The 26,552-nt window shown below is 38.4% G+C and overlaps 1 protein-coding gene across 8 annotated transcripts in view; it reads left to right on the forward strand.

The window, feature by feature from the left end:
- The window catches only part of PATJ (PATJ crumbs cell polarity complex component), a 210,028-nt gene that overhangs the window by 62,993 nt on the left and 120,483 nt on the right, over nucleotides 1–26,552 (forward strand). For 5 of the 8 annotated variants that reach the window (XM_089515294.1, XM_089515299.1, XM_089515296.1 and 2 more), the window contains exons 18-26: nucleotides 5,395–5,604; nucleotides 9,430–9,549; nucleotides 10,787–11,125; nucleotides 11,446–11,524; nucleotides 12,293–12,425; nucleotides 14,163–14,234; nucleotides 17,148–17,325; nucleotides 18,456–18,566; nucleotides 20,415–20,486. In XM_089515294.1, the coding sequence (XP_089371420.1) occupies nucleotides 5,395–5,604; nucleotides 9,430–9,549; nucleotides 10,787–11,125; nucleotides 11,446–11,524; nucleotides 12,293–12,425; nucleotides 14,163–14,234; nucleotides 17,148–17,325; nucleotides 18,456–18,566; nucleotides 20,415–20,486 (1,314 nt within the window). The remainder of the gene's footprint in view (nucleotides 1–5,394; nucleotides 5,605–9,429; nucleotides 9,550–10,786; nucleotides 11,126–11,445; nucleotides 11,525–12,292; nucleotides 12,426–14,162; nucleotides 14,235–17,147; nucleotides 17,326–18,455; nucleotides 18,567–20,414; nucleotides 20,487–26,552) is intronic. The other 3 variants (XM_089515295.1, XM_089515297.1, XM_089515300.1) reach the window with 2 other exon arrangements.

Raw genomic sequence — 26,552 nt, forward strand, 5'->3', positions numbered from 1 at the left:
AATGTCATTCCTCTGCAGGAGTCCAAATGATAAAGATATAATCAATATACCTCAGGAGAAGTTTCTGGGTGGAGGAGTTAAGGAACCATTGTTCCAGATCAGCCACAAAGATTTTGGCATATTGGGTGACATGTGTGCTCAATGATCAGTATAAATATCTGTCTATAGGCACTTCACTCCACACATCTGAAGAAGTAGACTTGCTCTGCAAAAGCTTATGGCACAATCTGCTTTTTCTCACTTAGGCCTGTTACAGACTGCCAAAATAAAGCTGCTTCAGGTCTCTTTGGAGGTATGCTATTTAAGTGATGCATGGGTCCTAAGAGTCCGGAGGTCGTGCCAAAGCCACACTCCATTCCTAAGCACTGGAGTGCAGCTTTGGTGCAGCTTCCGGATTCTTAGGACCTATGCATCATTTAAACAGCATACTTCCAAAGAGACCTGAAGCAGCTTTATTTTGGCAGTCTGTAACAGGCCTTTGTCTCAAAGGTACCACAAGATCCCGTTGCATACTGATGCAGATGAACACATCTAAGCCTTTGACGTCAACCACATTATTTTGAAAATAAAATGTTCTTAATCTGATGATTGAACAAAAATATTTTATGTAGCTATAGCTATCAAGTTGAGGAGCTGATCTTGCTGATGGTCTGCTGGGGCCCTCTAATGGCTAATGCTGGAATATCAACTTTGGACCAAATAAATTCATCATTTTAATATTGTGCCTCTATAACACCTGAGAAAGTTCAAAGAGAAAATGGAATCCATTAAATAATGCATGCTTAACAACACTGCACTTCTACATTTTTTACTTGACCTCCTGGCCTATTTCTTTCTTCTAGAAACTATTTAGGAATAGTAAATGAAATGTCAGCCTGAAGAAATCAAAGACCAAAGTGCTATCTTTAAGAGAAATATCTCTGAAAGATCTAGATTGTGATTTGAATGCAAAGTCTCTATATTTTAAATGGCAGTTTTCTGGTTTGTTTATAGGTTGATATATTCCACCTTTTGGATGTAACCCAAAAACTTAGTGTGTTAGTTTAAAAAATTAAATAGCAAATGTAAAAATCACAAAACAGCACAATCACTAAGGGGTGCAATAAAGTTTACAAATTCAATAGCAGCATTAAGGATGAAATGAATGGGTGAAAATAATTATGTTACTAAGCAAAAGTGGGACACCAAGGAAACCTTTCTAGTGAGAGTGTCAGATAATGAGGATGCCACCACAGAGAAGGCCCTTCACTAAGGGCAACTTGATTCAGCCCTGAACATAGAGGTACCCAGAGAAGGAGTTCTTCTGGGCATCTCAGTATCCAAGCAGACTGTTGATATGTAGAAATACATGTTCCTTCAACCGGGAGTAATACTTCCCTGGTGTTTTACTGACATAATACTTAGAAAGTTTTGATTTTTTAAAAAAAATAATATTTGAGAAACATTATATCTTTGAAAGTGAGAGCCAGTGTGGCGTAGTGGTTTGAGTGTTGGACTACGACTGTGGAGACCAGGGTTCAAATCCCTGCTCCGCTATAAAGCCTACAGGATGATCTTGGGCAATGTGCAGCCTCATGGGAAGGCCATGGCAAACCTCCTCTGAACAAATCTTGCCATGAAAATCCCATAATAGAGTTGCCTTAGGGTCACCATATGTCAGAAAAACAAACTGAAGACATACAACAACAACAACAGAAATAACAGCAACAAACATATCTTTGAAAATTCAGGAAATGATCAGAGATCTTTTTCCAGGGTAGCTAGATACTGGCAAAGCCCTCAAAGGGATGATTGCAGAATCTTCTATGGCTCTTGGCTTAAAGCCTTACTTTTCAGTATTTTTTTAAATGTTTTGATTTCTCTGTTTTATACTTTTCAAAAATTGATGTTGTTTTGCAAAATCACCTATCAGGGTAAAATGGTCATATAAAGTAGTTTAAGCATTTATCCCTGTACGGACAGAATATACGGACAGCACATAGTATTTTTCATGAACCACACTTACATAATTCTGGTCTTATTTGCAACATCACTTCAGTTGCAATATAACATCTCTTACCTTTACAGTTGTCACTTGAATCCATTCCAGTACTATTAGGTATGAATAAAGGAACTACACATAATTGGAGTTTAGTTCTACAGCTATGCTTAAGAGGCATGCCACGAATAAAAAGGGGGCTTGTCTTGTAAGTCGTAGAAGCTATTAGAGTGAAAACTTTAAAACATAATTTCTGTTTGTATGCAGAATTATTTTATGTATGTAGAAATGACTTCTTTGGATCACATCAAATACAGTGAGCTCTAAAATGTAGTGGAGTATTAGTTACTGGTATGACTTAATGGTATAGCTGCCATAAATTAGTTTCAAAGATCTCAGCCTCACAATTACTGGCCCTGATGGAGAGAAAAAATTTAATGGTCAAAAGGACACTGATACCCTCTTAATTCAATATTAATAATATTCAATATTAATAATGTTCTTTAGTGATATGTCTTGAAATTCCTTAAACAGAATGGTGGATTGTGGTAAAAGAACTAAACAATTCTCCAAAGCTTTGTACTTGTATAAGTACCTATTTGCCATTGACACTTTGAAAAAGGCTGCTCCTATTAAAAACAAGAAAAACGAACAAGCAGCCGAGGACTTCCAAAGGACTTTTGAACAAGAAGTAGGAGTCTGAACCTCATGTTATTTAATTGATAAAATAAATCAGCTTTGTGGATATTTTTCCAGGCTTCAACAATGTAGTGTCATTCTGATCTGGGGGGGGGGGCAGTTTCTCTGTGCCGCAGCATGTACATATCTTGCTGATTAATCTTCCCCATTATGTAGCATTTCTTCTCTTTTCTTCCTGTGCAAGAGCTCCCTCTGTTTGAAAATGGTAGTTTAGTTATGACCTTTAATTAAATGAATTCTTTACCTACTGAATTACTATGCACTACTTTTTCTGTGTCTTAATTAGATTTTATCAGATTTGTTTGTTTTGTAATAGCTGGCTGACTTCTGAATCTGGATTCTAAAGAACTTGCTTGCTTCTTCAATGTAAAATAATAACTTTTTTAAAAGTCAGCTTCTGTTCAGGTGGACTCTTGGAAAACCATACTAAATAAAATATGTCCTTTCTCCTTCTAAAAGAGCAAGGCCAATGTTCTTATTGGTAAACACAGTCAAATCATGGAATAATCAAGGACAGTAAAATACCTCACTTATCACTCATTTGTTTGGATACAGACATATTTTCCTTTCCAAAATTCAGTCCACCCCAGATAGAATTAGCTGTGTAGAACCCATTAGTTTATACAAGGGCTCAGAAAAGTTCACATAATATCGATTTGGTGTCATTTTAATGCGAAACAAATATCACCATCATCTGACCTCTTAATCTACTTTAGCTTTAAACTGTTTTTTTGTTTTGTTTTGTTTTGCTACCTGTGAATTATTTTATGTTGCTTTTATATTTTTATTATTTCTGTTTTAAACAGCTTTATTTCTTGCTGTCAGGTACTCTGAGAACTATAAATACTGTTAGTAAAATTAAAAATAAGAAAACTTCACGACTTACTGCAGGGTGAGTTTTTGGACCACAGCAAAGCAGAGCATTGAGTGCCCTTTTGGATGGCACATCAGCCAGGATTCCACCTCCCAAAGGTCTGTGCAGTTTGTATAGGCTTTAGGAAGGAGCAGGAACACCAGCCAATGCGAAAGGAGGCCATTGGCTGGGGGACAGGACCAAGGAACCCTGCCAGCAGGCTTCACTCTGCTCAGGTGTGAGCTATTTAAACCAGCTTCATTTTCATCTGGAGTTTCACTCCCTCCCTCTCTCCCTCTATTTTGTTGGCTTTAGACATTGTATTACTTGAATTTTCTCCAACGGTTGTCACAACTTTGAAGTGGTTGGTTTGGCATGGGTTTCAGAGCTAGGTAGGAGGAGACAGTATTGCATGACCACTAGAAGAGTAATAGTGTCCCATTATAGGACCTGGGAAGTGCAGCTGGAAGAGATCACATCCAGATCATTCATGTTTGGGTTTTCCTCCTCCCAAGTGACAGAGGAACCATGCAATGACACCTGCCCATTTGGAATCCCATATCTGTCATCGTAGGCACCCGTCTGGCAAATAGGCTTTGACATTTCGCTCACAGGCCAACATGTGAGCTGCCTGATGCCTCAGTCCAGATTTATATGTGGCGCTAAGCCTATTTTCAAGTATAACCAATAAAGTTTGTGGCCTCTTTTAGTCTAATCAGATTGTCTATGTGTGGTCTTTTATAAGTGGAGAAGTGTCACTATTGAACACACAGTAATCTTTCACCACATAATTGCTGAAAATGTCAAACCTAGAGCAGACTTCTCAATTTTTTGATTTTGAATGTTTCAGATAGTAATCACACTGAGAAATATATAAGCTTCCATGCTGCAGTTGAGTCTCTTGTTTCATGTTCCTATAGTAGCAATTACGGTTGTTGTTTTTTAATTCCAGTCACTAGTATTATCATTATACTTGGATTATTAAAACTTTGTAACTTTCACACAAGAACTTGGATGTCACAAGTCAAAAGTGATAGTTTTACCTTTACTTCATTACACTTTTTATAAAGACATTTTACTGATGTCGAGCTTTAAAAGTAACACGAGTGGTAATTACATTGCTTTCTGTTTTTAATAGTACTTTTAAATTGCTTGATTGGGGCATTTGGAGACCTTTTAGCGGAATTTGAGAGGGATTTTTCAGGTTTTGTGTCAGTCCTGGTTTCTTAGGGTTTTATTTTTAAGGTTACAAAGCCAATTAATAATGTAATGAATTGCATTTATATATTACCTATTGGGGCTCTGTAAAGAGATACATAATTAATTGCTTTTAAAAGAAACATATTAAGTTCTAAAGGTATTCATTCCCGGAAGTCAATAGAATTCCTTGTTAAAATATATTTCTATTTGTATTGAAAATGTTCAGATGTGTCAATGGTTAACTAAAGTTTAAAATGGTTCCTGTAGGAAATCATAGAAAATTTCTAGTCCTGGTTTCTCCTTGTTAAATTTAAGAAGGTGAGGAAGACTGGCTGACTACAACCTCTTGGGCTGTTCAACTGCTGGACTTGATTTGATGCCCTAAAATTATCAACTGTTGCAGCATTTCTCTTATGGTACAATTCAGTATATTTATAAAGTACAGCACTAAGTACTCAAAAGCTTTGGCTGAATTAAGCAGACCACAAGATGACCAACTCCTTTTTGGATTATATCTATGTTTCCTTATTTCAGCACATTTATTGTGATTTTAACCTTTGCATGTTTTCTTCCATCCTCTTTCTCTCTTCTGTGTCACTGATAACTGAGAGAACGATTCCTTAATATTTTTAAAAGATCACATTTTCTTTTGATTATTTTCCAGGACCCCTTGGAGCCAACAAAGGCAGCATTTGTGGTCAGCTCGCTGGTGCCAAATGGTGTAGCAGAACGTGGTGGCGAACTTTTCCCTGGTGACCGTCTGGTCTTTGTAAATGACGTATGTTTGCACAATATGACTCTAGGAGAAGCTGTAGAAGTGTTGAAGTCTGTACCACCAGGCAATGTTAACCTTGGAATCTGCAAACCTTTGGCGGTGAGGCCTATTTGTCTTTTGTTCTTTAGCATATATCTTTCCAGCTCAGCAATGTTAGTGCTTGATTTGACTCAGGTTTGCTGGAAGTCGGCTTTTGGTTTGGTAGAGATGCAAGGGAAAATTCTGCCCAATGCAGGCAAACATTTCCTTTCCTCTGCTTCTTCAGGAACCAAGGGCAGATTTAAAATGTGGATCAAGCCCTATAGCCATACAGCAGTTCCAAGAACAGGGCCTTCTTCTTGTGCACATGTAAACTGTAATGGAAGTGGTGGCATAGACATTAAATAAATCAATGAACAATTTAAAAATACAAAGTAAAATGACAGCAGAAGAATCTTCAGTATATCTTCATATACTGTATTCAACAATTTTTGGCACTGCAATTTTTGTAAGAGTCGTAGCCTGACCCCATGCATTTTTAGTCAGCTGTCAAGTAACAGATGGTGGTCTGAATCCAGTATCCCCTTTGTTGTTAGCTGCCCTTGAGTCAGTTCCAACTCATGGCAACCCTGTTGATGAGACATCTCCAAGAATCCCTATCCTCCACTGCCTTTCCCAGATCCTGCAAGCCACTGCCCATACCCCCTTGGTTAAGTCTATCCATCTGGTTTGTGGTCTTCCTCTCTTTCTTCTACCCTCTACCTTTCCTAGCATTATTGCTTTTTCTGGTGATCCGTGCCTTCTCATTATGTGGCCAAAGTATGATAGTCTCAACTTGATCAACTTTGCTTCGAAGGACTCTGGTCTGATCTGTTCTGTTCAAGAACCCATTTGTTTGTTTTTTTGGCTGTCCATGGGATCCTAAGTACTGTTCTCCAGTACCACATTTCAAATGAGTTGATTTTCTTTCTGTCTGCTTCCTTCACTATACAGCTCTCACATCCGTACATGGTAATTGGGAATACAATGGCCTGAGTGATTCTGACTTAGTGCTCAGTTGTATTTCAAAACGTATGGCCAGACTACATGTTCAGAGAGCATCCACAATCCCTCCTTGTATGTAATGATAGTTATAATGGTTACAATTCACAAAGCCACACAAAAACATTCCTTATCACTTTTTTTTCTTCCACCAATATCCAGCATTGCACAGTGAGATTCTGCCAGCTGCATTGCTTATTTAGTGCTCGAGACAAATGGGTTAATACTGGATGAAAATGCTTTTTTGTTTTGTCAGGATTGGCTAAGGATGGGCTTTGCCCATATCATAAATGAGTAATTTGAATCCCACACAGCTGCTGGAGACCCTGATATGTCCCTTTGTATCATTGGCTTCCCTAGCTTTTCTTTTGCCATTAGGTGCTGAACTGGAGTCATTGGGTATCCTCAGCAGTCACCCAGTCAAGAATAGAGGAATGTTCTGAACACTCCCAACCACAAGCTCTACACAGTAGTCCTCCGGGCAGGAATAGAAAGCTTTGGAGAGTCAGGATGTGACTAGACAGAGAGAGGCATTGAGCTATCCCAGTGGTCTCCAAAGTGTGCTCTTTAGGGGATTTTGGAGTTAAGCTCCCAGAATCCCAGACTCTTGACAAAAATGGCTGAGGTTTCTGGGAGCTGAGGTCCAAAATCTCTGAAGGGCACAATTTGGGGACCACTGAGCTATCCTTTCCCCTTCATTAGTGGACCTCAAACCAGTGAAGTGGCAGGGATCAAGTGCACCAATTAATATGATCCTCTCTAAAATAATAAGTTTTGCTGTATTTTCTGAAAAAGTAAATAAGGAGCTATTTCCCCATACCGTGGAGGTGCTTGGCATTTACCTAGATTTCTGTTTCCCAATTTATTTTAAATATATATCCAAATACTATTTCTGTGGGATCCTGAGATTGATTCAATGTACTCTAAAACTGTTATATAAAAATGCAACCAAATTACATAGAAACAAATAAATATGGCAACAAGGCAATGTCCAACCAAGATTAAAATGCAAGAGAGTATAGTATATGCAAGAAGGTCTTAACTAACCTTCTTAGGAAATAGAGAATGCCACAATCTGGAAGGATGTTACTGTAATACTATTTGGGATCAGATATGATTCTAAATACTGCACACATGCAATCTTGTGGTCTTTCTCCACAAAGTCCTTCCCCTGTTGCATGCATTCTGACTCTCTTTTCTTGGGTTATTTGTTCTGAATGTATATTATACAAATTATATTTTATATATAGGAAATTTCATGTACTTCTCTCTTCTCTTGTGATAGACAGCAGTTTGAACTATTGTGCATTGGCATATAGAGGATCCTAGCAGCCCCATCTTATTTATTTCTTCATTTATTTTATTACATTTCAGTATAATACACTTTCAATAGTACAGATCTATGTAATACAGTTTCCAGTAAATTTCTAGCTCTGTGGTTTTGGGTGTGTTATAGAACTGTATGGCTGCTTACAAAATATTTAAACAATATTTAAATGCTGGCTCTAGCATTTAACCTTCTACAATTTTTATTATATTAGTTGATGGGTGAGTGGAAATCCAGTCCAATATACAATTCCATTGCCAGTGGAATTTGGATTTTCTTTCTTTCTGTGAGGCTGCAACCTGGTGACGCCAAAAACATCTATTCCATAGAGTTTTCCTGCCTTCTGGAGTAGGTTTTTAGGGCACAGAGAGGTAGTTGAGGGTGTAAAATGAAAATCACAGCTTCTGATGGAAGCCATGGGATTCAACATTGCATTCTGTCGCTGTTCATGCCTATTACTTTTTAACACAATATTTCGGGGGAAATCTCTCAGTGTTTTTCTTCTATCCATGGCAAAGATCTATACCAAGATGGACAAAGTACAGTCCACAAGACCCTTATGTGCAGGCCCCAAAACTTTCACTATCTCCAGATTTTTTTACAATTTTCTTTGTGAGGAGGGACAATTTTTGTGGACGGGGCAATTTTAGGTGATTGCTTTTGCCTGAAAACAAGCCAAAAGCTGCCAAAACTGCCACAAATACAATAGTTTACTTCCCCTAATTTCCAGAGCCCTCTTTGCATCCCCCAAAACCCCAAATAAAAAGAATGGCTGAAAACAAGCCAAAATGGCAATCAGATGTGAGGAAATGCTGAATGCACCAGTGTGGTCACTGAATGTCTCCTGCCCTTCTGGTATATACAGTCCGCCCTCCCCATACGCGGGGGATTCGTTCTAGACCCCTCCACACACACATATGGCGAAAAGAGTGCATGCTCAAGCCGCATGGAAAATAATGGGACACATGCTCGCAGCAGTGCACAGCGCTTGCCTTCCACACCCCATTATTTCTGCCAGGGCTTGTCTTCTGCGTAAGCTCAAACTGTGGAAGGCAAGCCTGCTTGTGAGGAGGGCTGACCGTAGTTTAGCAACAATACAGCCCAAGGCTTTCCTCAACCAATTTCTGAGGCCAAAACTTTAAAGCATTTAGTTTAAAAGTTACAGCTATATTGAAATATTCTGCTTAGGCAAGTGGAAAAAATGGATGGTGCTTTCTTGGATAGCTTGGAAACCTCCCTGTTCTTTTCACTAACTTCTTTGATATAGAAACTAATCAAAAGAAATAAGCTAAAGCAGAAGATATAAATGTAACATAAGGGTTTAAGTATAATTTTTATATTTCCCATATTGTCTGGCTTACTGTTTTTTGCAATTCTCTTTACATTTCACTATATTTTCTGTATTCTGGACTTTTTTTTCTTGATAGGATTTGACTCATATCCTTCTGGTGTACTTTCTGCATTTCCCTTCTGTTTCTTTCCCGCTCTTCTCTCCACAAACTCCTATCCTCTCTTTCTGTCTTCCTGAAGTTGGGCTTGAGTATTTTATTGATTTATTGTTCTTTGTTGCTTTTAAGGGAGAAAATAAACAGCCTGAAACTTCATCTATTGCGGATACCAGGAGTATTACCAGAAATTCTTTATCTCAAGAACCAGTCAATGATATTGAGTCATCAATACTTCTTGAAGCTCCTAAGGTTTCTATTGATTTTTTGGACATTGAATCTAAAATGATGGTGCACAGAGATTGGGAAGGAGGGAAGTGAAGTTACTGCCTGACTCAGGTCAAACTAATCTTCACTCATTTACTATTAGTTGTGCCTTATATGTAAGATGCATGTTTCTGATGGCCTAGTGAAAGTATGTAATGTTCCTGTTCCATACGGAAAGTGCAAATACAAGTGTTTTAGCGGCTGCATCCCCTTTCATTGAAGTAGCATTTAGAGTTTGTTATTATGTTCCCTTTGTCGACCAAGGAATGCCCAAAAGAAGCATTTGAGATACATCCTGCAATTTCCAAATAGCACACAGTTCACAATGATCTGATTTCCACACTAAGGAAGTGGCAAATGAGATGATATAAATTGCAATCCTTTGGATGGTTACTTAGAAGTAAGCCCCATTGAACACTGTGGAACTTAGGCGAGTTATAGACCTCCCATTTGGGGCGGTCTGCACCCGCCCCTTTCCCCGGAGTATCGGGGCCTCAGTGGTCAGAACGGCAGCCGCTGAGGCCCCGATCCGCCGCTTTTCAGGCTGCGGGGCTTCCCTGCAGCCTGAAAAGGGGTGTCCCTGGGGCTTCAAGCCCCAAGGACACCCCGCGGCGGCGGGGAGAAGAGAAAGGGGCCGCTTGGCCCCTTTCTCTTTTAGTCCGCTGGGCGCAGCCGTCTGAAGGCTGCGCCCAGCGGACTAAACCAGGAAGGAGCTCCGAAACGGGGCTCCTTCCTGCTCCGTGTTCAGGGCGCACTAAGCGCCCTGGCGCGGAGCAAGGACGTCACGTCCGCGCCACCCCGTCTAGAGGCGGCGCGGCCGTGACGTCCTCACGGCGGCAGCCATACGGAAGGGCCACCGCCGTTTAGTGCATGACGAGCATGCACTAGGGTTAGGGCGGTGCGGAAGCACCGCCCTTTTGTAACCCTAGTGCGTGCTCGTCACGCACTAAAGTGCCGGTTTGTAACCGGCCATAGTTCCTACTAAACATGCATGGGTTTCTGTTGCGATCTCAACAAACTGTATATTCTGGATTTTGCCCTGAATTTGTTTTTTATGTTGTTGTCAGCAGAAGTCTTGAATATATTTGTGCATCTGTCTGTCTGTTTGAACGAGAGAGAGAATATCATTTGAATGTTTCTAGGACACAAATTGGAGAATGCAGAAGTCTTTCACACCTTATTTTAAAAAAACAATAACAAAGAATCTCTTCAATATTTTAAGCAGGATTTCAGAGATGCATCTTTCTCTAAGGAAGAACTTGTTGATGAACCAATCCTGCATTTGGGGAGACAATTTCAACTTGCTCAGAATGAAACAGATATCAATAAAGAGTCATGGGAAATGCATGAATTTTTGAAACCTGCAGTAGAGCATGTGGGTGAAGAACGAGAAATGCTAGTGGATGAGGAATACAATGTGGATGAGGACTACTATAGATACATGCCATTGGATATGAAGGAAATTGAAATAGACTTTGAAACTGCAAGGCAATGGGCAGAAGAAATCGAACCAGTTAAAGCAGCAACACCAAGTTCTGCAGTGGATCTTAGTGCTGAAGAGGTACATAACTTTATATTAAAAACAAATGATAAAGTAATTTGACTGCTGATGGGGCATCACACAATAGATATTTTTATTTTATTAATTCTGGGATGAACCCCAATATCGAAATAATCTGAGAGAGTATTCAGACAAAGAGAAGCTAACATATTGTTCAAAGCATAATTCAAATCATAATAACTGCTTTGGAAAGATGAGTCCCCCCTTAGTGGGTTATTGAATTAGGTTTAAACTCATGCTTCAGCCTTTTTCTATCAGTGCAGGGTTATGTCAGTACTCTTCAGTTTTCAAATGATGTTATTTTTATTTTTTTGCTGAAGACTGAAGAAGGAATTAGTATCAATTCAATAATCCTTGGTGATTCAGTGGAATACAGCCAGCAAAATGCTATACTGGAAGGTAAGTGAGCGAGACATAAGCAAACAAAATAAAACAAACAAAAATCACCCCCAAATCATCTCAGTTTGGGTTTTGCCTTTGTATGTTGCATTGAACTAATGCAAGATGTTTAACTGTAGATACTAGAAGACTGCTTTCAGCTGTCCTGAAATAACTGTCATGTTCTTCATTTCCACACTAAGGAAGTGGATGGTTACTTGGGAGTAAGCCCCATTGAACACAGTAGAACTTAGTTCCTAGTAAACATGCATGCATTTTTGCAACCTTCATTATCTCGTCTCTTCTTTTCTTTTCTTTCTTTCTTTCCCCTTTCCTTTAATTCTTCTTTCTTTTTACACTGCTCTAACCTTTTTTTTTTAAAAAATAAGATTGCCCCTAAAATGTTTTATTGTTGTCATTTCTCCCAGGGAAAATTACCTCTGAAAAGAATGAACATAGTGAGGTGGAGAAACCACCCATAACTGGGCAGTGGGTAGGAGGATGTTCTGAGGCCCATAGTCATTTGTATTAAAAGTAATATTCCATGCTTGGAAAGAAAGAAGATATGGCTGACATTTGTTATGTATATCACAAAGGCATAAGTGTTATGCTTTCAGAAGTCTCTTTCTTCTAAGTATGTCTAAAATGTGTGTTGTTATTGTTTTTCCCTTGAACTTACACTCATAAAGCTATCTGTATTCTTTGCTTGACTTGCATTTCCCCTTTCTAGACAGTTACTTACATCAAAGTCTCAGCATGCTGCAACAGTAACTCATTTTTTATTACAAGGTGCCAAGATACAAAATGACCATGAAGATATTTTATGCATTAATGATGATACTGAACGAAATAAATTGAAGGCTGAAGACTGTAAAATCTCAAGCACCCAGGATTCTGCCCTCCTTAGAGTGGGGCTGTCGAGGTAAAAGAGGTGTCCAGCTTTTTTTTTTTTAAATTGCTCTTTCTTCAGTTGAATTGAGTTGTCAAGGCTGCATTATTTTCTCAAATATATTTAGAAAAAACATAATCCATTAAAAGCATAATCACACTGTCCACAGCATAAATATCATACTCATGGAGAAAGATCATCTGTTTTGCTAACAAAGAGCCCAAACAGACAGGCCAAAAAACAAAAACAAAAAGGTGCTTTGGGTCACTTTGGTGGTATGCACTCCGGTCCTTAGGTCTGGAGCATGGCTTTAGCATAGCTTCCGGCCTCTTAGGACGCATGCTTCATTTAAGCAGCATACCTCCAAAGTGACCCGAAGCAGCTATATTTTGGCCTGTCTGTTCGAGCCATAGTATCTGTTGGAGGCAAGGACAAACAGAAGGACCTATTCACACATTCAAAGGAAATGTTGTTGTTACTGTTGCTGGTTCTGCTGGTGGTGGTTCTGCGGCTGCTGTTGCTGCTGTTGTGTGCCTTCTAGTCATCTTTATTTATGGTGACCCTGTCTTGAGGTTTTCTTGAAAGATTAATTGAGGAGAGGTGCATTTGCCTTCCTCTGAGGCTGAAAGAATGTGACTTGCCCATGGTCGCTCAGTGGGTTTCCATAGCTAAGCAGAAATTTGAACTGTGGGCTCCAGATTCATACTCCAATGTTCAAACCACTTGTATCATGCTGGCTCACAAAAGGAATATAATTTAATTAATGGGAACTCTAAGCTAAGCAATCTTGCCCTATTTATAAACTCAGTGATTTGCTTAGGACACCCTATTATCTCAGCCTTACTTCACACTTATTACATTCGAGGGAGGGGCATTTGCCTATCTTTGAGGCTGAGAGAGTATGACTTGCCCAAGGTCAGCCAGTGGGTAAATTTAGCTGTCTAAATTTAAACTTGTCCTTCATGGTGTGGTTTTCTCATCTATATCACAAGAGAAGAAAGATTTGAAAACATTTCAGGTGCAAATATGTAGTAATATATATGGTATTACATGGCTTAGTGATTAAGACACCAGTTCTGATGACTGAAAGGTTGCCAGTTGGAGACCCAGGTACCATGGGATGTAGTGAGCTCCCATCACTAGTGCCAGCTTCAGCCAACCTAGCAATTCGATAGCAAGCAAATGCAAATAGATAAATAGGTAACACTTCGGTGGGAAAGTAGTAGCGTTCTGTGCAATCATGCTGGCCACATGACCACTAGTGTTGTCTTCTGACAACACTTGCTCTTTGAATTAGTAATGGACATGAGCACCGCCTCCCACAGTCAGTTACGACTAAACATACCTTTACTACATGGTAGAATAGATGGTAGAGCTTGGTACAAGCTATTTTGCAGAGGTTTCCTAGGGGAATGTGTGCCCATTTGCATGGCTCTAAATTCTATTACTTTTGTGAAAAATCAAGTAGAATCTTATATTCTGTTATGCTGATAATTCAAAATTATCATCTTGACTTTACAAAATCAGCATCTTTTTATATTTGTAGAGAAGGGTCATTTTAATTAACAGATACACAATAGTTGCAGGGCATTCCTTTTTTACTGATGTTTCAACTTCAGTAACATCTGTTTAGTAAAGAGACAAATGAGCATATGTGACTTCAGAGTCCAAGAAATGCACAGATCTTATGTCTGCATTCTACATTGCATTATGCAGATAGAAGTTGTGTAGCTTGTATCACCAGCTGAAATGTATTTCCATTTTATTTAGTGAACTGCCTGAGAGAGAAGAAGGAGAAGGAGAAGAAACTCCAGTTTTTAGCCACTGGGGAGCTCCCCAAACGTATGTGAATAAATCTTTCAATATTTTCCTGCTTCAAAATTATTTGAGGCCCTTGAGTAAGAAATATGTACAGTACATGCCTGTTTTACTATTCTTCTTTTGCTGGAGGTTGTTTTCTTGACCATTTATTTTATACCATTCTAGAACAGAATTTGCTAAATAACGCCAATACAATTAATGCTTAGCAGATGTCCTTCTGAAGTAACGTATATTAGTCCTGTTAATCTTTGGTATGTGCCAATTTTCCACTGTAGTGAGGTTATGGAATTAAATGCATTCTTGAGCACAGGTTCTGCTATTTACTTGTACAGTGTGCCTTCTTATCTTATTAGCAACTCCAATAACTAGGGCAATGTCATACATTTTATTTCGTTATATTTTTTGTTTAAAATGTATGTTTAAAACACGTATGGCAAGGGTGCACTCATAAGAGGAACAAATTAATGCAGCTCCCTTTGAAGCTACTTCCCAGCAAATTTGGGTTTCTTTCTGTGTAATGTGTGTAAAGGCCCAATATGGCAGTGTCCTATGGCAGTGACCTGTGAATACTAAAATGCTGTCTTAGAAATCTTCAAAATATATTTACATTCATTGACTGTAAGGGGGAAAAAAGAGAAATGTGTTTATGTGTGTAGTTAGTGCTGTGTGGTTATTTTTCACTCTACACACTAAATGTACAAACCTGAGGTGTTGTATGAAGCTTGAGTACTCACTAAAAGATAAATGGCAGGAAAAGTACAATATACTTGAAGTTCTGGTGCATGTGTGCTTCTGCTTTGAAATCATTTTATTTAACTGATTTCAGAGGTTCAGATGTAATAGGCATATTAGAAATCTGCTGGGTTGAAGGTAATTGCTGGGACATGGTTATTACTGGATACTAACTCAATGAATAGGGAAAGCATATAGGACATTGTTACCCTGAATATGTGGGGGTTAGTAGAGCATCCACTAGCAGTTGTAAACTATATGGATTAATTTGAGAAAAATATTCAGTTTGGCTATGCGTGAGGGGTAATGTGATATGCAGGTTCTGGCACCAACTATACCAGTACCCACTATGGAGACCCCAAGCATGAGGAACTATATATACGTTTATTAAGAAAAATAGAAAGTAGCAAACATTCTAAGATAACACATTCAAATCACATCTTACAGACCTAATAGAACTCAGGAAACTGGGACAGTGGAAGTTGAGGGTTAGTTGAAGCAATAGATACTTGTCTTGAAGAGAAAGGTCCACAGAAAGCCAGGAACAATGGAGACTTGAGCATGCAGGATTTGGGAGAGAACAGGAACAGAGGACTCAGACAAAAGTCTGAGGATGACAGTAGTGCATGCGGGGGGGGGGGGGGGAACAATCTCCCACCATGTCTATAGCAAAAAGGTTTTGTTTTGGGGTAGCAGCAGCTGCAGAAACTTCATTTATATACTGCTTCATACCTCCTAAGCAGTCTCTAAGCAGTTTACAACTGAAAACGAATTGCCCCCAACAAACTGGGTACTCATTTTAGCAACCTCAGAAGGATGCTCGGATGAGATGACTGTGAGCCCCTGGCTGGTATTAAACTCACAGCTTTGTGCTTAGTGAGTGAGTGGCTGCAGTACTGGCATTTAACCACTGTGCCACCAGGGCTCATACTTATACCCTATTTATACCCTTAACCCATGAAAGTTCCATGGGAAACCCAGCATTTGATTTCCTCTGATGGAATCTGCAAAGGTTTCTCAAATAAAGAGTTTATTTGAATGTTTGGGACAATGAGAAGGTTTGATTATGAATGATGATACTTCATTGACTTTATAACACTTAGACAGATCTTTAGGCATTGCGGGACTATTATTTGTTATTTGACATTTTTAATTTGCTGCCTGCTTTACTTTATTGAACCCTTTCCTGTATTGTTATGTATTATTTATATGTATTATGCTTATACAATTTCTTAGATTGTATGCCATGGGCAGGTTTACTTTATTTTATTGTTTGTATGTACAGCATTGTGTAAATCTACAGTGCTATATAAATAAAGCCTACTAATAATCATCATCATCATCTAGGTTCCCAAAAATAAGAGGACAGATGTGGGGTGTAGAGGAACACATAAAAGAAAAAGGAATTTTGGTCTTGTGTGATCTGGCAGAACTCATCCTTTGGTTGTCTGTTTCCTGTCAGAAATGTGGAGTAGGGGTGTATATGTGTGGCTGTCCTCTTTCTTGTAGCTGCAGCTACATGCAGTTCACATTCCCTATGTCTGGTGCTATGTGGGTCATTGTATACTATGTCTGCTCATGCTAGCGCTTTAATGTTGTATCAAATAATATCTGAATTGATAAATGTATTAGGAAATATCTGGAGCATTGCAGGCATTGTGTTGCTCTATATGCCGAACAGGATGTAGAATTATAGATGTACATGTATGTGTGTGCGTATGTATATGTATGTTTTAAAAATATAAGAGAAAGGGGTTGGACTTCTTGGTCTAATCTAGCTGACCTTAAACAAATTTCTCATGGTAAAATGTATTAATACCAAACAGTTGTCTCCAGACAAAATCAGTTGTCATTTTCATACATACATATGTATGCATAGTTTTTTTGCACACATAAAAATGGTGGTATATAGGACATCAGATGTAGGTCTTTTAGAAACATAAAGTGTGTGAATGCCTTGCTCTCCATCGGAAGCTTTGATGAATTTCCTTTCTGCAGTTCCCACTAGGCTACAACACATAAATTGGTTTATGTTACCTCCGAGAGAGTTAGATTTATACATGAGGTTGACTTATAGTCGAGTATACACGGTATGTTACCTCCGAGAGAGTTATATTTTGAGTAGGATCAGGACTACAAAGTTAAACAAAAATCATGTGACATACACATATCACATTTGAAATACTATGACTCTCTCTGCAGTGTTGAAATTTTCCGAGACCCCCAGGAGCCTCTTGGCATCAGTATTGTGGGTGGCCATACAGTTATAAAGCGCTTAAAGAATGGCGAAGAGCTTAAAGGCATTTTTGTCAAACAAGTCTTGGAAGACAGCCCAGCAGGAAGAACAAAAGCATTGAAAACTGGAGATAAAATACTTGAGGTAAGTACAGACAAACTTTTACATTTTAAACAGAATATAGCTTAAACTAATGAGGTCAGGCATCATATTTTGAAGTGGAAATCACTTGACTTTAATTCTCATTCATTAGTACAGATAATTTTAGTCCTCATAAGTCAAGTTTTGTTTCTCTAAAGCACAATATACAAAGTAGGTCTGTTATGTGTACAGTTGTAAACTCTGTCCTCTCATTACAGCTGTTGGCTACATAATCATGGATCCCGCCCCCCAGTAAAATGGACAGAAATTGTCCCAGCAATCTATTGATTTCTGCATTTAAGGCTTTTTTTCCCCTCCAGGTAAAATAATTACTTGGACAAAAAAAAATGCTCCATGCCATTTTTCAGTGAATCATAGCAACTGTGAATCAGAAGTTCTCTGTTTACTGCACAATGTGAAGTGCACTTTTCTAAATTTAATATGGAAGGTGGCATAAAGAAATAATTAATAAGTAAAATAATACATATCAGTGTATTGTACATTCCATATTTGCACATAATGTTTATGATTTGAAGGTGATCTTGACCGTGTTTCCTGTGGGGAATTGTATGTGCTGCTTTTCCATTTAAGAGATGTGCAAGTCCCATAGGAAATGTTAATGAACAGAAACACAGAAAGTACACTTATGTAGCTTTCTCTATTTATATGCAATGTAAATGGGCAACACTACTTAAATATTTGTTTTGTGTAATCTCTTATATCAAGGCAGAGTCTTCCTGCCCTGCCATAAACTTGTTGTGCAACTTGTCTTTTTGGCACTAGCAGAAATTTATAATCAAACACATCACATGTAGTACTGAACACTTTGAATGAACTAAGCAAATGAATCAATTGTTATCAAATGCAGTCCAGCAACTATTTCTGTGTTTTGTTCTACGGCTAATATGATTATTTCTAAGTAGGTATGCAAATGTTGTTTCACACATTAGATGTCCATGCTAGTAAATACAAGTTTTTAGTCATGATAAATACATTGTTATAGTTAAACTTCTTAATAGTGATTTTTTAAGATAACTTTTTTCAGGTGGTAAGTTTTACTGGGTGAGAACTTCTGCCAGAATCTCATGCTATGAGAAGTGTTAGAATATCTAAACAGTTTCATTGCTCTGCAGGTGTCTGGAACAGACCTACAAAATGCCACTCACGAAGAAGCTGTGGAAGCTATCAAAAATGCAGGCAACCCCATTGTTTTTGTTGTTCAGAGTCTGTCTACCCTTCCAAGGGTGAGTCATCTTTTTTTTTAACTCCCTAACCAAGCTACAAATATAGCTTGCTGTTTATTTGATAACATGGGATTTAAAAGAAATGAATTTGTTTCCTGAAAGTGTTGGTTGCTAATGGAAAAAAATAACATGCTGCATTTCACTTAGTTGATTCATGTCTCATCTTGTCATAGAACCACAGGGATCAAGACAGGTGTCAACATTCAAGAACAATTTCAAGAACTACAACATCAGAATTAAAATTAACTCAGGCTTGTTTTCTTCTGACAGTTAAAGAACAACACAAATAAATATGTCTAAATTTGGACAGGGTTTGAGGCCAGGAGTAGCAGCCTGGTGCCTTCCAGATGTTTTGGATTATATCTCACTTCAAATTCAGCCAGCATGGTTGGTGATCAGGGACTATGGAAATACTATAGGTTTACTTACGGTAATTGTTAACAACACTACTAAGAATAATTTATATGTAGCCAGCATGACATAGTGGTTTGAGTTTTTGACTATGACTTTGGAGACCAGGGTTCAATTCCCTGCTCAGCTATGAAACTCACTGGGTGACTTTGGGCAAGTCACAGGCTCTCAGCCTCAGTAGAAGGCAATGGTAAACCACCTGTGAACAGTCTTGCCAAGAAAACCTCATGGTAGGTTTGCCTTGGGGTCACCATAAATTGGAAATGACTTGAAGGCACACAACAATAACGAACCTCAAGCTCAATGATATGGAGCCTGAGCTGTCCTTCCTTCATTGAAGGGCTTTTAGTAAAACAGAAGCAACACTTTCATGATTTTCTTTGCACTGTTGCTCTCTATGGCACTCCCATTACTTTCCAATTATATTTTTTTCAGTCTTTCATAATGGAATTCAAATGGGGTTTGTAAATAGTCTTTGTCACTGTCAGTTCCAAGCTATTCATGGATGATAAGAGTATGTGGTAGATAAGTTTTTCTAAAATAATTGAAAAGGAAAAAAATGCTACAACTAAATTATACATTTTGTTTTTATGCTTCTTTTTAAAGAGAGGTTCACTTAAAATATGATGAACCTGCCATCTTGTCATTTGGAAAGCTTTTAGCAGTTTGTTGGTGATTTTTGTATATACTTGTATATTCTTGTTTATTTGTTTGATTTTTCTGTGGAATATGTATCTTTTCATTTTGTGTTATGTTTGAAATAACAAATAAAACTATTTTGGGGGAAAGTCAGTGCCAATATCATCAGCAGCTACTGACCATGAAGACTCCCACAATTTATACCTAATGAATTCCATAGAGAGGTTTACTTTTTTCATATATTTTTATCACTTTTGTTGACCTTTGAGCTTGAAATGTTTTCACATTTTTGGACAGCGTTACAGTAAATCAGGTTCCTTCAAGTGGTACAGTCTGAGTGACAGAAACAAAAATACCTTGCAGCAGAGAGGTCTGAGTCTACTGCAAGAAGGAATGCACATCATGTGTCACAAGGAAGTTAGAATCAGAACTAAGCTGCATTTCTAGTCCCAGGTAGATTAGGCCTAGAAATTATTAACTAAATAGCAAACTTGTTCTCCAAGTGACAAGGCTTAAGTTACCAAAAATGTGTGATGTAGGCAAAGAGAGGAGTGTCAAGAGACTTGCAGGAAAACCAATATTCTCGAAAGCATGAAAACCTCAAAATGTTGAGAGAGAGGAACCCCAGAAAACTCTATGGGCATGCTCAATGACCATAGAATGCTGATTTACAGAAGAAAATACTCAAACTGGTTGAGGAGAACGTTTTTGCAATGTTCTATATCAGGTCCCACTTACATATAAGCAATTGTATATTAGATACAGTATAAAAAATTAAAATACCTTTGTATTCCACAGATAGTTTCCATAGGAAATCCCAAGAAAAATAAAGATTCCAAAGAACAAGACACATCTGGAGAAGCTGGAAAGGTATTGTAAATGTAATCTCCCAATTTCCAAAATGAGTTTATATAGCAGTGTATAATGCAGATTTGTCACTTTAAAACGCAAGAAGAAATCCCTTTTCAAGAACAGGAATAATATGTGCTGGGCTTTTTAGTAGATTTGCTAGCATTTTATAGTAAGTCAAATAAAAACCATTTACAGTTGCACTTGATCTTTACTGCTCTTTAAGATGTGACAAGTATGAAAGTGGAATAGCAGTATAAGTGATAACTCAGTGGCTGCTTAATTAGAAAAAAAGAAAAATTAATGATCATATGTGAGTCGCAAATAGCTGTTTTTATTGAGAATGGATGGGAGATTTTAATTAAGCAATTTTTAGCTCAGTGCTGTGTGTATTAACAGTAAGTCCCATTGTGAATTCAAACGGCTTGCTCTCATTTAGCTAAATTTCTGAACTAAATTCAGAGTGCATAGGTTCGATTTTAGGCCACCAGTTAGGTTTTTACTTTTACATGGATCTAAATAAGTATGTAGATTTGGTTTTAATTTTTTCTTAACTCTGAAAACCTTTGTAGTCAAAATAGGGACATCTGACTCATATGTCAGCAATTTGTACAGCAGGACCTCCATATTTGCTGGAGTTAGGGATGCAGAACCCCTGTGAAAGCAGAAAAACCTCAGATAAAAAGCCAGTGGTTTTTTTTACCTGAGAGCACAACTCTCTAGGTGCTCAAGCACGACTCTGTGGTCAACATCTGCCAGAGGTTGTCTGTAGAATTGTGCTGGAGGACCTAGAGATGCCTAGAAAAGTATTCTCTATCAATTTCAAAGTCCTCCAGAGCAATCTTTGGCAGAAGATGACCACAGAGTCACACTAGAGGACCTAGTGATTCCTAGAGAGCATATATTACAAATCCACAAAAGTCAAAAGCCATAAATGTGAAGGGTCAACTGTATATTAAACTACAACAATGTTAGGTATTTTAAATTACAGATTTATAACCTGTCCCTTTTGGTTTAGGAATAGAGAACACAAAAGAGCAGGAAATTAAACTCAGCAAAACAGAATGAAATCACCTAAATTGAAAATAGCTTTGGCTTTACCAATTCTGCCCGCTTCAATGAGAATGTTTGTTTTCAATATTTATGAAAAATGTTGTGATTCCCCAGTGGGAGGGAGTTTTATAATCGTTGTAGAAGTATTAAATAAAGCCTCTATTTTTTCTTGTAGACCTCCAATTGTGAGGCTCAGATGGTATCCTTGTGAGAAATGTTGGGGTGCATCCTTACTATAGAAATAATGCAGTTTGACACTACTTAAAATGCTATAGCTCCATCCTATGGAACCCTGGTATTTGTAGTTTTACAAGGTCTTTCACCTTCTTTGCCAAAGCATGCCTATGCCTCACAAAACTACAAATTCTGCAGGATGGAGCCATGGCAGTTAAAATGGTGTCAAAATGCATGATTTTTACAGTGTAGATGTACCTTAGAGTCTTAGAGATCAAAATGAAGTAGGAAGGAGTCTCTATAGTATGTGATGATGAAGTAGTTTATTGTACACTATAACTGGGGACTTTATTGGACACATTCCCCCCCCCCCCCCGGTTATGGACATGGGAAGGGAACGCTTGGGGCACTCCAAGTCTGAGAAAAAGCATATTTTACCGCACCCCAAAGTATCCTCAAAATGGCCCCATTCTGTTGCCCAACACCAAGCCATTCCCATTCAGTGCATCCTTTGCCTTGGTTGGAAGATTTCCCGTGCCCATAATGGGGAAAAATATGTCCGATAAAGTCCTGGCTGTGTCCAGGATTTCCCAAATTTCATTCATTTCACCTAGGCCTAAATCCCATTTCAAGATGATGGAGTAAAAATCCCTAATTAGTGTATTGTGCTGGATTAGACTTTGTGCAACCCCTTGTGCAAGGGGTTGAAAACTGCAACTGTAAGAGTAACTTGATTTGGGAAAACCTTGTGGTTTTCAGTTACTTTTTAGAAGAAAATTCTCAAGTGTTGGTCCTTACTAAAGATTTTCCTAGACTCTTACTTTGAAGTGTTCGCTTTCTATGTAGGTGAAACACTCACCTCTTTGGAGTCTTGTTATCCACAAAGCCTCTTCAATTTTTGCTTTGAGACCTGTTCTTAAAGGCTGCCCTTTTAGCTCTGCATTGCCCTAACCTTCTCCCTTCTGCCAGGATTATCCAGCTCTTCAAGATCTTTTGCAGTAATTACAAACACACCTTTAATCTGATTCACCTTCTATTCATCTTCTTTTGTCTGCCTGCTCCCATTTCTAATATATGGTGGGAGATTTTTTTCAGACACAGATTTGCTTTGAGCTGTGCAATTCCTGCTGTTGGAACTTAATTCTATAGGCTATCTCTAATGTAATGCTCTTTCTCCATAGGAATGCCAGTGTGAGGAAACAAAAACAAGTCAGGCTTAGATTTTTAGATCCCAGTAAACCAAATACTTCATTTTATTTACAGTTATTTTATTTAGGCATTCAGATAGATAGATAGATAGATAGATAGATAGATAGATAGATAGATAGGAAATGTTGCCATTCAGAGGAGCTATACCAGATTGAGACTGGTGAGATGAAGAAGAGATGGGAGCTGAAAATAGTAGAGGAACTCAGGAATAATGGAGGAAACTGAAAATGAGAAGTGGAGACCCCGTGAATTGAAGTAGGACTACTCATGAGATGCTATGAAAAGAGTAAGGTTTAGTGGCAAGGAAAGGTGGTTCAAGAGAGTAGACTGAGACAGGGAGTGGTAATGGGCCAAATGACCCATTACGCCAAAGAGCAGGAATGGGAGAAACACAGATTTAGATAAGGTACTTTATTTTGAAAAGTTTTGCTATTGTTGGACAGACATTGCTTTTAGTTAGGTGGACTCACTTTCTTTTGACTTTTGGGAGAGAGCAATATGCAATCTCAGATGGTGAACTAGGGAGGGAAATAGAAGGTTAGTGCAGGGGTAAGGATGACAAATAAACCTGGTCAGTGAGTTTGTTTCCCCCCCCCTCCCTATTTTTCATGGTATTAACATTGGTTAATAACAATATATATATACACATAATAACAATTGCAAAAAAGAGTTCACTAATCCTATAAGTAGAACGCCTTAATTAAGAAGAAAGATTTAACATCTATGGAAAAGCAAGGTGATGGGTAGAGGTTGGCTCACACAGTCTGTGTTTCAGGGTTGCTGCACTAGACAAGCAGTACTTCTGATGGAAATAATGGCCAGATAAAGGCCTTTAATTATGTTCCCCCTTACTGCCTCTTCTAGAATTTTGCAGGAGCAGAGGTGCTTCTTGGAAATTAGACAAATTAGGTATGCTGAAGGAGACAGTCTCAGTTATTAATTAGTTCATCTGATTTGCATAATATGACTCAGATTTGGACTGTAAATATAGCAACTCCAATAATGAAGTAGTAGGCTCATTTTCATTCTCTATATATTATCATTTTTAAGGCATTCACACAGAGTACATCACCCTTTTCATCTTTGGGATTCTAGTCCTTTGCATTTTATAATTCAAGAACTGAGCACCTAATCCATTTGTAAGATGTGAAAGATATCTCTTTCATGCTGCAGTAACACCCAAAAATAGCTGGCTGTTCTCAACATGTGCGTCTTTTCATGTAGGTTGTCAAGACATAAAAGATAACATAACATTTTAAGACACACCATGCATGTACACCAGCTATGGACTTTTTCCCTGAGAGGTTTCTAAGCTGGAGATGAATTGGAGGGCCAGAACAGCAGAGTACCTACAGGGCATTTGGTTTCAATCCAGGTTATTACCATACCTAATTACTCAGTCACTAGTGATTTTCTCCATTTTCCTATCTCTCTTTCTCTAGCTCTGTATTCGACTGCATTTACACTGCAAAACTAATACAGTTTGACACCACTTTAACTGCCATGGCTGTGCTATGGAATTCTGGGATTTTTAGTTTTTTGAGATAGAGTCATGAAATCATAGAATAATAGAGTTGGAGGAGACCACAAGGGCTATCCATTCCAACCCCTTGCCATGCAGGAACTCTCAATCAAAGCATCCCTGACAGATGGCCATCCAGCCTCTGTTTAAAGACCTCTAAGGAAGGTGACTCCACTACACTCCGAGGGAGTTTGTTCCACTGTCCAACAGCCCTTACTATCAGGAAGTTCTTCCTAATATTGAGGTGGAATCTCTTTTCCTGTAGCTTGCATCCATTGCTCCAGGTCCTAGTCTCTGGAGCAGCAGAAAACAAGCTAGCTCCTTCCTCAATATGACATCCCTTCAAATATTTAAACAGGGCTTATCATATCACCTCTTAGCCTTCTCTTTTCCAGGCTAAACATCCCCAGCTCCCTAAGTCGTTCTTCATAGTTTTGTGCTTTCTCTGTCAGAGACTCTCTGCCAGAGAGTCAGAAGGTGTATTTAAGTACTTTTTTTTATGTGTCCAGAGTAGCATTTTTTTAACCTTTTTATCCTGGAGGAAATATTTTTGAAATAATGTTCAGGTCTCAAGAAATCCCTGCATGTCTATTACCAAAAAAAAGTGGTAATGTCTATTACCAAAAAAAAGTGTCCCTCCATCATGATCTCTCATGGAACCACTAGCTACATTTTGTGGAACTGTACAGTTCCAGAGAACCCTGGTTGAGAAACTCTGGTCCAGAGTCTCACATTATTCAACTTTGTTGCATGATCCTAGGGCTGTCATGTTCGATCTAAAAGGCATCTGTAAGCAGAAGTGTTTTGGAAGACCTGGTTGGGGATTTTCAGAGCATCAGAATGTTTTACAAGCATACACATGGATGCACACGCACAAACACATGATGACAACATATGTCCAAATAGGTTGATATTTCCCCACTCCTATCCAGCCCATCACATAGAGCAGGTGTAGCAAGCATATAGACCTTCAGCTATTGTTGGATTCTAAGTCCTAACCAGCCTAGTAAGGAATGATGGAAGCTGTAGTCTAACAATATCTGGAGGACCTCATGATTGCTACCCCTGACACTAAAAAGCACAAGTATTTTCACGCAGCTGATGAACCAATCTGGCCTTTGATGGTGTTGGCTATTCACAATGGTGTTCAGTCCATCTAATTGTTGTCAACAGCTGAAAATCATGTCATCTGTGACCAGAAAGAATTCATTAATTTCCCACAGTTTTGATCTGCCAGAGGAAGGAGTTTCAAATGTGAGATTGACAGTTGATCATAACTTTAATTTGCACATTTTTTTCAACACTTGGTGGTATCAGTGAACACTGAATGTATAGGCATGATCTGGATCTTGGAGATTTGCCACTGAGACTGATTGTATAAGTTAGTTTCTTCCTTGACTACTGAAGAAATTTCACATCATTGATCAGTTCCTGTCTATATCATGGAAGCATCAAATCCATATCTATAAAGTAAGTTCCTTACAGCACTGAGGTATTCCCCAGCTTCCCATTTGGAAACCAATTTCATAGTAAAGATACAACTCGAGCAGATTTCTTTTTCCAGAAATAAAATTTAAAATTATATTGCACAAGCCTCTGGGTAGAAGTTGTACTGTTGAATTATGCAGTATTCCTGGCTGTTCATAACATGAGCAAAATGTAGTTGTTCTGCTAATGGTTTCTTTTTTATTAGCAGTAAGCATTCCTGTTCATCATGTAGGGCACTAATAATACAAATGTGTATGTAAGAATGTGATCAAAGGCTAATGGAATACATGGGTTTTGGAGCTGGTATATGATTAGAGAGCCCACAGACAAAATCCCAGTGTTCCAAATACTGCACTGTAAAACAAAATCAAGAATATAAAATAAAATTCCCAGTACTCTTGCACAGTGCTGAGAGATGTTTAGGTTTTGCAAATGCAGCAGAACCCATTTATTTTATATCCTGGCTTTCCATTGGTATGCTTAAGGCAACTCACAAATTATCATTTCATAGTTGCATGTTTGAAGAGAAGCTCATTTCTATGTTGCCTAGGAATTTTTTTTTTTATTGGAGGGAGGGAGACTTTAAATGGATGTTGTCATGTGAGTCCAGGCTGGAACTTCTTCTTAGAAAAGAGAAACTT

Source organism: Sceloporus occidentalis, unplaced genomic scaffold, assembly GCF_023333645.1.
Source record: "Sceloporus occidentalis isolate IW3139 unplaced genomic scaffold, rSceOcc1.0.p SCAF_3, whole genome shotgun sequence".
NCBI classification, from domain to species: Eukaryota; Metazoa; Chordata; class Lepidosauria; order Squamata; family Phrynosomatidae; genus Sceloporus; species Sceloporus occidentalis.